The 12510-nt window shown below is 48.5% G+C and overlaps 1 protein-coding gene across 4 annotated transcripts in view; it reads right to left on the reverse strand.

Moving 5' to 3' along the window:
- Nucleotides 1-269: 269 nt before the first annotated feature.
- The window catches only part of RPS10 (ribosomal protein S10), a 624010-nt gene continuing 611769 nt past the window's right edge, over nucleotides 270-12510 (reverse strand). For 2 of the 4 annotated variants that reach the window (XM_050787853.1, XM_050787854.1), the window contains exons 2-7: nucleotides 8705-8729; nucleotides 7749-7898; nucleotides 7391-7562; nucleotides 4167-4244; nucleotides 931-986; nucleotides 270-363 (exon numbers count right to left, since the gene is read on the reverse strand). In XM_050787853.1, the coding sequence (XP_050643810.1) occupies nucleotides 322-363; nucleotides 931-986; nucleotides 4167-4244; nucleotides 7391-7562; nucleotides 7749-7898 (498 nt within the window). In that variant the 5' untranslated portion in view covers nucleotides 8705-8729 and the 3' untranslated portion in view covers nucleotides 270-321. Of the gene's footprint in view, nucleotides 364-930; nucleotides 987-4166; nucleotides 4245-7390; nucleotides 7563-7748; nucleotides 7899-8468; nucleotides 8487-8704; nucleotides 8741-12510 lie in introns of those variants that run through there. The other 2 variants (XM_050787851.1, XM_050787855.1) reach the window with 2 other exon arrangements.

Below are 12510 nucleotides of genomic sequence, written 5' to 3' on the forward strand. Positions count from 1 at the left end.
ACCACGCAGAGCTGAGGCAGCATGGCTGGTCTGGAGAAGGAACCCAGTTTTCCAACTGCCTCCAAGGTGCAGCACCATATGGGACACCACTCTGCAGGGAGGCGCTGGCTAGAGAAAGCAGGGCACATGCCAAAGCCAAGGACAGCAGCAGCCGGTGTCACCCAGGACAACGACAACCCCCCAAACCAAGCCAGTACTGTCCCATTTACACTCTGACCCTTAAAACATTCCTGTTCAGGCTGCACAAAGCAAACAAAATGGACACAAGATTAAGGTTTTTTGGCTGTAAGTTTATTCAATGCAAAATAATCCTCTTCAATTTTACTGAGGTGGCTGACCACGTCCACGACCAAATCCGCCTCTCTGTAAGAGAAAGCACATCACATCAGCATGAGCAGCACTCTGGTTTGACCTTGTGGTTTTGCTAACTTTCAAGCCTCATTATAACTCCACAGGCCCCCAAATGTAAACTGCTGGGAGAGAGCTGAGTACAGGCTGTAAATCCCAGCACTGCCCCTTACTGGATGTGGGGCCATATCCAACGTCTAGGCCCATTTCCTTGGTAGCTGTAATTACCTCTATTTTATAGATGGGGAAACATCATATGAAAAAAGATGGGAGGATCTGATTTCATACCATCTTGGTTCTTAAGCCCACTCACCTTCCAGCGTTTAGTTCAATGTCAAGCATTAACAAAACAAAGTAACAGCAGGCCACATGTACTGATTTCTGAGACTCATTTCAGTAATTTACATATTTACAAAAGTTTGCATGCTACATCTCAATGTAAAATTTGGAATTTGGAAAAAAGCGGGAGGAGGGAACTGGCTGACAGGACCATACTATACGACATCCCCACAACTTGCCGAGCAACCAGACTGAGGCCAGAACAAATGATGGCTCATGAAAAACAAATAGGAAGATACTCACAAACTGGAATTCGGTTGCTGACCCAGCCCCAGCCTCGGCTTTCTTGTCAGCACCAGCTAGAAAGTGAAACTCGATTTAGAATCATCATATTATCCAATCTACTATAGAACAAGGGAAGACAACTCACCGACTCCAATCTTGCAGGAAAAGCCACGCACCACCCCATTAAATATAAGCAAATTACACCAGTGGTGGGGAACACCTTCTCAGCCTTCCAATACTCACAGCCCAAACTACAAATCCTCCCAAAGGATTCCCACTTCCGATCACACTGACTGACTTACCCACTTCAGAGCAGCATCTAGGTAACAAAGGGAGCGTAATTAGGGAAGAACTAACATGTAAAGGGGCAAGGGCCCACAAAAGCCTTAATTACCATGGGAGAAAAGCAGACAAGATGCTGCCCTGTCCTATATCCCAGTCACAGCTCAAATGGAGTCATGCAAAATTCACCAGTTTTCTTATACTTATTTGAGACAGGGTCTTTTTTTTTTTTTTTTTTTTTTTTGAGACGGAGTCTCGTTCTGTCGCCCAGGCTAGAGTGCAGTGGCCGGATCTCAGCTCACTGCAAGCTCTGCCTCCGGGGTTTACGCCATTCTCCTGCCTCAGCCTCCCAAGTCGCTGGGACTACAGGCACCCGCCACCTCGCCCGGCTAGTTTTTTGTATTTTTTAGTAGAGACGGGGTTTCACCGTGTTCGCCAGGATGGTCTCGATCTCCTGACCTCATGATCCGCCCATCTCAGCCTCCCAAAGTGCTGGGATTACAGGCTTGAGCTACCGCGCCTGGCCCGAGACAGGGTCTTACTCTGTCGCCCAGGATGGAGTGCAGTGGCACAATCTCAGCTTACTACAACCTCTGCCTCATGGGCTCAAGCGATCCTTCCACCTCAGCTGGGACTGTAGGCAGCTAATTTTTATATTTTTTGTTTGTTTGAGACAGAATTTTGCTCTTGTTGCCCAGGCTAGAGTGCAACGGCGTGATCTCGGCTCACTGCAACCTCTGCCTCCCAGGTTCAAGTGATTCTCCTGCCTCAGCCTCCTCAGTAGCTGGGATTACAGGCACACGCCACCATGCATGGCTAATTTTTTTGTATTTTTAGTAGAGACGGGGTTTCTCCATGTTGGTTTCTCCAGGGTGGTCTCAAACTCCCAACCTCAGGTGATCCGCCTGCCTCAGCCTCCCAAAATGTTGGGATTACAGGCATGAGCCAACTGCATCTGGCCCTAATTTTTATATTTTTTGTAGAGATGGGTTCAGCCATGTTGCCCAGGGTGGTCTCAAACTCCTGAGCTCAAGTGATCTGCCTGCCTCGGCCTCCCAAAGTGCTAGAATTACAGGTGTGAGCCACTGCACCCAGCCAATTACAAAGACTTAAGGAAAAAAAGAATGTAAAATATTTCAATACTGTTTATACTGATTACATGTTAAATTAACTTTTAGATATTTTAAAAATCGATTTATTTATATTTATTTATTTATTCTTTTTTTTTTTTGAGATGAACTCTCACTGTTGTTCCTGAGGCTGGAGTGCAATGGTGCCATCTCAGCTCACTGCAACCTCCACCTCTGGGGTTCAAGCAATTCTCCTGCCTTGGCCCCCTGAGTAGCTGGGATTACATGTGCATACCACCATGCCCGGCTAATTTTTTGGATTTTAAGTAGAAATGGGGTTTCACCATGTTGGCCAGGCTGGTCTCGAACTCCTGACCTCAGGTGATCTGCCCGTCTCAGCCTCCCAAAGTGCTGGGATTACAGGTGTGAGCCACCGCGCCTGGCCCTGACTTATTTGAGTTGGGGGGGTCTCACTCTGTCGCCCAGGCTGGAGTGTAGCAACAAGATCATAGCTCACTGTATCTCAAACTCCTAGGCTCAAAACAATCCTCTTGCTTTGGCTTTCCAAGTAGCTAGGACTACAGGCACATACCACCATTCCCAGCTCACTTCTACACATATTTGATTAAATAAAAGACATTAGTAATCAAATAACCTGTTTCCACTTGCTTTTTCAAGTGTGGCTACCAGGAAATTTTGTATTAGATCTATGGCTCACATTGGGCACAAGGATAGGGGGAGGAAAGCAAATGCCAATAACGAATATGGTTTCAGTAATCATTAAATTTCTTTTTTTTTTTTGAGACAGGGTCTTGTTCTGTTGCCCAGGGTGGAGAGCAGTGGCATGATCTCGGCTCACTGCAACCTCCGCCTCCCAGGTTCAAGCAATTCTTCTGCCTCAGCCTCCCGAGTAGCTGAGATTATTACAGGCAGGCACATACCACCACACCAGGCTAATTTTTTCAAGTAGAGATGGGGTTTCACCACACTGGCCAGGCTGATCTCGAACTCCTGACCTCAAGTGATCCACCTGCCTCGGCCTCCCAAAGTGCTGGGATTACAGGCATGAGCCACTGTGCCTGGCCCATAATCATTAAACTTCCAATATCACCAACTTCCTCTCAACCAAGGGCTGGAGAAATCCCAGTTACTTGGGAGGCTGAGGCAGAAGAATGGGGTGAACCCAGGAGGCAGAGCTTGCAGTGAGCTAAGATTGTGCCACTGCACTCCAGCCTGGGCCACAGAGCAAAGACTGTCTCAAAACCAAACCAAAACAAAACAAAACAAGTTGAATCCTATTATTCCTTTACAAAAATACTAACAAAGGCTCCTCATCTTACTGAAGTGTTTTTTTTGTTTTTTTTGAGACAGAGTCTTGCTCTGTCATCCAGGCTGGAGTACAATGGCATGATCTTGGCTCACTGCAACCTCTGCCTCCCAGGTTTAAGCAATTCTCATGCCTCAGCCTCCTAAGCAGCTGGGAATACAGTACGCCCACCACCACACCACCCTAATTTTTGTATTTTTAGTAGAGACAGGGTTTCATCATGTTGGCCAGGCTGGTCTCGAACTCCTGACTTCAAGTAATCTGCCCACTTCGACCCCCACCAAACTGCTGGGATTACAGACATGAGCCACTGAGCCTGGCCTGAGTTTTGCTTTTTAAAAAATTCCAGTCCCTAACTCAGAAGGCTTTCCTCCTAATTCTCATCTATTAAATCACTGCATAAGGAAAGAAGCACAAAGGACTCCAGCTGTTCTGATGCTCTGCAGAATTAAACCAAGAATCTTTCCTGGTCATTTTGTCATCATCAAAGGCTGAGCCCCACCCAGCCAGAGCCAGCTGTGGGAATCCAGATATTTCACCCCAACACCCCTAATATAGGGGATGCATTTACTCACGTGGCACAGCACTCCGTCTGTAGGTATCTCTGTCAGCTTCCCCTCTTGTGAGTCTCGCAGGTCGCTCACCCTCCAGACCTATGTAAATCAAAACACACTGTGAACATAGGGCAATCTGGGAACTCTGTCCCTTAAAGCCAAGAAAACTGGCATTGCTCTCCAGTTTTCACTGAGCAACCACTTGGTTAAGATGGGTTAATGGGGATAGGAACTCCTTAAACCTATAACGTCAGCTAGAAACAATTATTCCTCCATAGAAACTTATTGACAATCGTGGCTGCAAATCTGCGAAGAAAAAAAAAAAAAGGCTTCCATTTTGTTTCGACATAAAACCATTTTCCAATTATTGGACCAATCTAGACATTCAGCTATTTCTATGAACATCTGAATAGCCAAACTTCTGAACCTGACCCACGTTAAGTAGAAAACTTAGTATATGCAAATGGAAAAGGAAGCATCCTAAGCTGAAAGTCCCAACTCCAATATTAAGTACATAATCTACAGGTTACCAAGAATCCTTTAGTTCCTCCTGGGTTTCTTCACATACCTGTTAGGCTGCGGGATACATATTAAGGTGGAAACTGTATTATTATCTTTTTTTGAGACGGACTCTCGCTCTGTCACCCAGGTTGGAGTGTGGTGGCACAATCTCAGCTCACTGCAACCTCTGCCTCCTGGGTTCAAGCAGTTCTGTCACCTCAGCCTCCCAAGTAGGTGGAATTACATGCACATGCCACCATGCCCAGCTAAGTTTTGTATTTTTAGTAGAAAGGGGCTTTCAATCTGTTGGCCAGGCTGGTCTCCAACTCCTGACCTCAAGTGATCCACCTGCCTTGGCCTCCCAAAGTGCTGGGATTATAGGCGTGAGCCACCACGCCTAGGCTTTTTTTTTTTTTTTTTGGTTGTTATCTTTAGTAGTGACAGGGTTTCACCATGTTGGACAGGCTGGTCTTGAACTCCTGGCCTCATGTGATCCTCCCACCTTGGCCTCCAAAAGTGCTGAGATTGCAGCTGTGAGCCACCACACCCTAAGGCACAAACTTTAAGAGCTACCTTTAAAAAATTATCATAGGCCGGTGCGGTGGCTCACGCCTGTAATCCCAGCACTTTGGGAGGCCGAGGCAGACGGATCACAAGGTCAGGAGATCAACACCATCCTGGTTAACATGGTGAAACTCCGTCTCTACTAAAAATACAAAAAAATTAGCTGGGCGTGGTGGCAGGTGCTTGTAGTCCCAGCTACTCAGGAGGCTGAGGCAGGAGAATGGCGTGAACCCAGGAGACGGAGCTTGCAGTGAGCCAAGATCGCGCCACAGCATTCCTGCCTGGGCGACAGAGTGAGACTCCGTCTCAAAACAAACAAACAAAAAAAATCATAAATGGCCAGGCACAGTGGCTCATGCCTGTAATCCCAGCACTTTGGGAGGCCAAAGCAGGTGATCACTTGAGGCCAGGAGTTTAAGAACAGCCTGGCCAACATGGTAAAACCCTGTCTCTACTAAAATTACAAAAATTAGCCAGGTGTGGTGGTGTACGCCTGTGATCCCAGCTACTCAGGAAGCTGAGGCAGGAGAATCACTTGAACTTGAGAGGCAGAGGTTACAGTAAATTGGGATCGCACCACTGTACTCCAGCCTGGGTGACAGAATATAAACAAACAAACACACACACACATTAAGTAACAGTTTAATCAAGTATTTCCTTTACCCAGTTACCTTGGAACTTACCCGGAGTCTGTGTGATTAGAATATGAATTATGTCTCTCTTTTTTTTTCGAGACAGGGTCTTGCTCTGTTGCTCAGGGTGAGTGCAACGGCCAATCACAGCTCAATGCAGCCTGGAGTTCCTGGGCTCAACCACAGGTGTGCACCACCATGCCTGGCTAATTTATTTTTTTGTAGAGACCGGGTCTCACTATACTGCCCTAGCTGATCTCAAACTCCTGGACTCAAGTAGTCCTCCTGCCTTGGCCTCCCAAAGTGCTGGGATTACAGGAATGAGCCACTGCACTCAGGCAGAATGAACTGCTTTCAAAGCAGAAATAAATCATGTAATGAGTGGCAAAAATAAATGTCAGGCCCAACTAAATCAGAATATATCAAGCACAGATAGGCAATGGCATTTTTTCCCCCCAGAAGATTCCAAGATGTAGTAGAGAACTCTTGCTAAAAAGACGTATTATGGGCTGGGCACGGTGGCTAACTCCTGTAGTCCCAGCACTTTGGGAGGCTGAGGTGGGTGGATCACCTGAGGTCAGGAGTTTGAGCCCAGCCTGGCCAACAGAGTGAAATCCCATCTTCACTAAAAATCCAAAAATTAGCTGGGCATAGTTCTGGACGCCTATAATCCCAGTCTCGGGAGGCTGAGACAGGACAACTGCCTGAACCTGGGAGGTGGAGGTTGCAGTAAGCTGAGATCGCACCACTGCACTCCAGCCTTGGCCACAGATGTCTACCTGATCACCAGAATCCCTTGGGGAACTTTCCTAACAAATTCCTAAGCTCCATAAAGTAACTCTCCAGGGGAACCTGGACCCTCTGATGATCACGTTTAGGAATCTGTGCATTTTGTCACTCCAACCTACGGTCTCTGCAGCTCCTACAGTTTCATAACAAAGAACCATAACCTAGACAAAATACAGGCCAGGCACGGTGGCTTACCACCGCACCCCAGGCTGGGCAACAGAGCAAGACTCCGTCTCAAAAAAAAAAAAAAAAAGCAACTGTAAGCCAGCAATGATCTCAAGAATCAAAAGATAATTCTCCTCGCACTACACATGCGTGCATATCCTTTCACATCGTGGTATACACCATCCGTTCTCCACTCCACTGTTTCTAATTTTTTCCCCTGCTGGCAAGAAAACTACAAAACTCTTGTTTCTTTCAAGGTGGTAAATGGCTTTGCTTTGGACTTTTTGGGAAGAGTACAACACACTCTGCTGGAAAAGTTACTCAATGTTCTATACCACATGTGTCTGGATGTTTGTACAGGTATGGGTGAAGAAAGCGACTGACTATCTGTGCTTAAGGCCATCTCATGGATGGCCTGAAGAACTGAGTCTAGTTCTATTCCAAGTCCCAAGTCACGGGACAAGGGTTCTAGCACTTGACCAAATGCCTGCAGGCCAGAGCCCTCTAAAGCTGACACCAGCTAAGAATGCTTCTGTCCCTTACACAAAAGAAACTATCTTCAAATAGCTGAAGGCATTTGTTTGGGCACCATACCTTTAGGCCGAGGCCTGCCAGTCTCTGGACGGCTACGGCGTAGGGTGGCAGGCACAATCTCCGGGGGCAGATGAAGGTAATCACGGAGATACTGGATACCCTCATTGGTAAGGTACCAGTAGAAATGTCTCCAGGCAAACTGTTCCTTCACGTAGCCTCGGGACTTGAGAGACTGTAAGGCAAAAAACTTACTGTTAAGGCATAAGTAGAAACTTGGATCATCCTAGACAAGTCTCCAGTCCCAGCCCTTCAAGTTAGCAAGCAGCCCCGGCAGTCCTGACCTCCCCTTTGGAACTTGCCTTGAACGTTAGGGGAAGATCCCTCCATCCCGTCCCAGTCTTCCTCCTCACCCTCCTACCTGCATGGCCTTCATGACATGAAGGTTGGGTACATTCTTGTCTGCCAGCTCCGGGTGCTTAGGCATGTGGACATCCTTCTTGGCCACCATGACTCCCTCCTTAAAAAGGAGTTCGTAAATAGCAATCCGGTTCTTCTTAGGCATCAACATCTGCAAAAAGGAGATGACTGTCAAGAGCACTTCTGAGTTACGAGGCCGGGGCCCAGTAATCAAGTTCGTGACCCTAAAGTCACCCACAAAAATCCGTAGACAACATGCCGGTGGGAGGACTCAGCTTCACAAAACAGATTCGGCAGAGGCCAGCTCCGTCCCTCCCCATCCCCAAAAACAATTCAGGTGGAAAGGCTGTCAGCATGTTAAAACCAGCATAGTGGTGCACATTCGCGCCAAACTTCCTTAAGTTATCACAATTACAAAGGTCGATGGCGGGGTAAGAGGAGCAGACCCTGTATTATCGGGAGCAGCTGGAGACCATCAGCGACTGTACCCAGCGCGGAATCGCGCGGCTGTACCATAAGGTACACAGGGAAGGCCCGGAGGAGTAAAACCCCGCTTCTTGAAGGCGGCAGACCCCAAACCAAAGGGCTAAGGCCTTCGCACCCTCGTTTCCTACCACACCTCCCCCAAAGTAGAGCTCCAGTGCCAGGCAAGCAGGCAGTCGGGGGAGTCCTGTCCCCAAGGAAAAAGCGTGTCGGCGGGACACTGTCTCCCTAGTCTCACCTGGCAGGTCTCCGCCACGCACTGCCTTCATCCTCCCCCTCTCCCTCGGACAATCTTCGCCTACCAGCGGCCCCCTACCCCATAAAATAAACCTCCAGCCCCTGTCGCTACTCAGAAATGGGTGTGTGGGGAGTGGGAGAGAGGCCCCCTGCCCGCATCCTGGGAAGGAGCAGCCGCTAAGGCGGCAAGATGGCCCGGATGGGAGCCGATGGAACTCGAACTCCACAGAAACTCACCTCGGCGGCTGCAGGGTCCGGGGCCGGGGCTGGAAAAGAAGGAGCATGCGCGGTGCTGCGTCTCTTCCGGGCTGGCGTGGGCCCGCCCCCCGCCAGGACCCGCGCGGAGCCTGGGGTGGCCTCGGCGGTGCCTGAAGGACTGGCGGATCTGACCGCAGAGCCCGACCGCTTAAGGGACGCACGCACACACTAGGAAACCGCCGCCGGGAACTTCTGAGCTTGCGTGCTTTATCAGTACAGGGTCACCTATTTTTGGGCTGACGTTTTAGAAACGCTTCTTTTTTTCCCCGCCCAAAATTTATTATGCAAGTGATATATGCTCTTGGAGCAAGAAAAGAGAGAGAACATACAAATCAGATGACAAGGTACTCCCATCAACCAAAGAGAATCACTATTTTTTTTTTTTTTTTTTTTGAGACGGAGTCTCGCTCTGTCGCCCAGGCTGGAGTGCAGTGGCCGGATCTCAGCTCACTGCAAGCTCCGCCTCTCGGGTTCACGCCATTCTCCGGCCTCAGCCTCCCGAGTAGCTGGGACTACAGGCGCCCGCCACCTCGCCCGGCTAGTTTTTTGTATTTCTTAATAGAGACGGGGTTTCACCGTGTTAGCCAGGATGGTTTCGATCTCCTGACCTCGTGATCCGCCCGTCTCGGCCTCCCAAAGTGCTGGGATTACAGGCTTGAGCCACCGCGACCGGCCGAGAATCACTATTAACATTGTGGTATACATTTTTCCAAACTCATATGCACTCACACCAGTAGACTTTTTAAAAAAATAAAATAAAATAAAACAACAGAGGCCGGGCGCGGTGGCTCACGCCTATAATCCCAGCACTTTGGGAGTCCGAGCTGGGCAGATCATAAGGTCAAGAGTTTGAGACCAGCTTGGCCAATATGGTGAAACCCTGTCTCTACTAAAAATACAAAAAAATTTAGCGGCAGGCGCCTGTAGTCCCAGCTACTCGGGAGGCTGAGGCAGGAGAATCGCTTGAACCCGAGAGGTGGAGGTTGCAATGAGCCGAGATCATGCCACTACACTTCAGCCTGGGCGACAGTGAGACTCCGTCTCAAAAAAAAAAAAAAAAAGTTGACTCAGCATTTGGGGAGGGTGATGCAGGAGAATTGCTTGAGCCCAGAAGGTCCGGACCAGCCTGAGCAACCGTGAGACTTAATCTCTACAATTTTTTTTTTTTTTTTTTTTTGAGACGCAGTCTCACTCTATCGCCCAGGCTGGAGTGCAGTGGCGCAATCTTAGCTCACTGCAAACTCCGCCTCCCAGGTTTACGCCATTCTCCTGTCTCAGCCTCCCAAGTAGCTAGGACTACAGGCGACGGCCACCACGCCCGGCTAAGTTTTTATATTTTTAGTAGAGACGGGGTTTCACCGTGTTAGCCAGGATGGTCTCCATCTCCTGACCTCGTGATCTACCCGCCTCGGCCTCCCAAAGTGCTGGGATTACAGGCGTGAGCCACCGCGCCTGGCCTTTTTTTTTTTTTTTAAATTAACTGACTGTGGTGGTGCACGCTTGTAGTCCCAGTTATTCACGAGGCTGAGGCGGGAGGATCGCTTGAGCCCTGAAAGTGGAGGGTGCAGTGAGCCGGGTTCATGCCTCTGCAGTGCAGCCTGGGTGACAGAGAAATACCCTGGCTCTATTTAAAAAAAAAAAAAAAAGAAGAAAGGAAAAAGAGGCCGGGCGCAGCGGCTCAAGCCTGTAATTCCAGCACTTTGGAAGGCCGAGGTGGGCGGATCACGAGGTCAGGAGTTCAAGACCAGCTGGCCGACATAGTGAAACCCCATCTATACTAAAAATTCCAAAAAATTAGCCGGGCGTGTTGGTGTACGCCTGTGATTGAGGCAGGAGAATCTCTTGAACCCGGTATGCGAGGTTGCAGTGAGCCGAGATCACTCCCCTGCACTCCAGAGCTTGGGCGACAGAGCGACACTCCGTCTAAAAAGAAAGAAAGAAAAGGAAAGTGGGGCTGGGCGCAGTGGCTCACGCTTCTAATCCCAGCAATTTGGGAGCCGGAATCGGGTGGATCACCTAAGGTCAGGCGGTTGAGACCACCCTGGCCAACGTGACAAAATACGATCTCTACTAAAAAAAAAAAAAAAAAAAAAATTAGCCAGGCATGGTGGCGGGCGCCTGTAATTCCAGCTGCTTGGGAGGCTGAGGCAAGGAGAATCTCTTGAACGTGGGAGGCGGAGGTTGCAGTGAGGCGGAGGTTGCAGTGAGTTGAGATTGCATCGTTGCACTCCAGCCTGGGCGACAAGAGCGAAACTCCGTCTCAAAAAAAAAAAAAAAAAAAAAAAAGAAACAAAGAAAGAAAGAAAGAAAAGAAAAGTGGACCTGGCATGGTGGCTCAGGCCTGTAATCCCAGAACTTTGGGAGGACGAGGTGGGCGGTTCACCTGAGGTCAGGAGTTCGAGACTAGCCTGACCAACGTGGTGAAACCCCCTCTCTACTAAAAATACAAAAATTAGCTGAGCGTAGTGGTGGGTACTTGTAATCCCAGCTACTCAGGAGGCTGAGGCAGGAGAATTCGCTGGAACCTGGAAGGCAGAGGTTGCAGTGAGTCAAGATCTCGCCACTGCACTCCAGCCTGGGTGACAGAGCAAGATTCCGTCTCAAAAAATAAAATAAAATAAAATAAAAAATTAGCCGGGCGTGGTGGCGGGCAGCTGTAATCCCAGCTACTCATGGAGCTGAGTTTTGAGGATCGCTTGAGCCCGTGGGTCAAGGCTACCGTGAGCCGAGACTGCACCACTGCCCTCCAGCCTGGCCAGCCTGGGTGACAGAGCAAAACTCTGTCATTAAAAAAAAAAAAAAAAAAAAAAAAAAAAGGCTGAGCGTGGTGGCTCACACCTGTAATCCCAGCACTTTGGGAGGCCAAGGCGGGCAGATCACGAGGTCAGGAGATCGAGACCATCCTGGCTAACACGGTGAAACCCCGCCTCTACTAAAAATAGAAAAAAAATTAGCTGGGCGTGGTGGCGGGCGCCTGTAGTCCTAGCTACTCAGGAGGCTGAGGCTGGAGAATGGCCTGAACCTGGGAGGCGGAGCTTGCAGTGAGCCCAGATTGCTGCCACTGCACTCCAGCCTGGGCGGCAGAGTGAGACTGCGTCTCAGAGAAAAAAAAAAAAAAAAAAAGACTAAATAGCCAGGTAAGGTGTGCTGTGAACCTGTAGTAGTCCTAACTACTTAAGAGGCTGAGGTGGTAGGATCACTTGAGCCCAGGAGTTGGAGAGCAGCCTGGGCAACATAGCAAGACCTCCTCTCTAAAAAAAAAAAAAAAACAACTCCAAGAAAGTAAAAAAAAAAAAAAAGGCCCAAAAGACTGAACAATAGATTTGACAAACTGACACTTGAAGAGAAAAGTCAGTGAGATTAAAAGTAGAAATGAAAATATATATACAGATATACACAATGTAGTCCTGAGACTGAAAGAGAATATTTGATTGATTGTTTTTTTGTTTTTTTGTTAATACAGGGTGTCCCTTTTTTGCCAAGGGTGGAGAGCAGTGGCGCAGTCACGACTCACTGCAGCCCCGACCTTCAAGCCATCCTCCTGCCTCAGCCTCCCGAGTAGCTTGGTCTACAGGTGTACACCACCATACCCAGCTAAAGAGATAGAATATTTGAAAGAAAGGAAGAGACATGAGGGATAGAGTGAGAAAGTCTTCTAGGTGAAGTCCTACAAGAAAATAATAAAGTAGGGAAGAAACACTGTCAGAGTATTTTCTAGAATTACTGGAAGACAATGTGAATCCTGAAAATCTGAGACAGGTCTGTTAATTTAGAAAGTTTATTTT

The sequence above is a fragment of the Macaca thibetana genome, chromosome 4 (genome assembly GCF_024542745.1).
Source record: "Macaca thibetana thibetana isolate TM-01 chromosome 4, ASM2454274v1, whole genome shotgun sequence".
NCBI lineage: Eukaryota > Metazoa > Chordata > Mammalia > Primates > Cercopithecidae > Macaca > Macaca thibetana.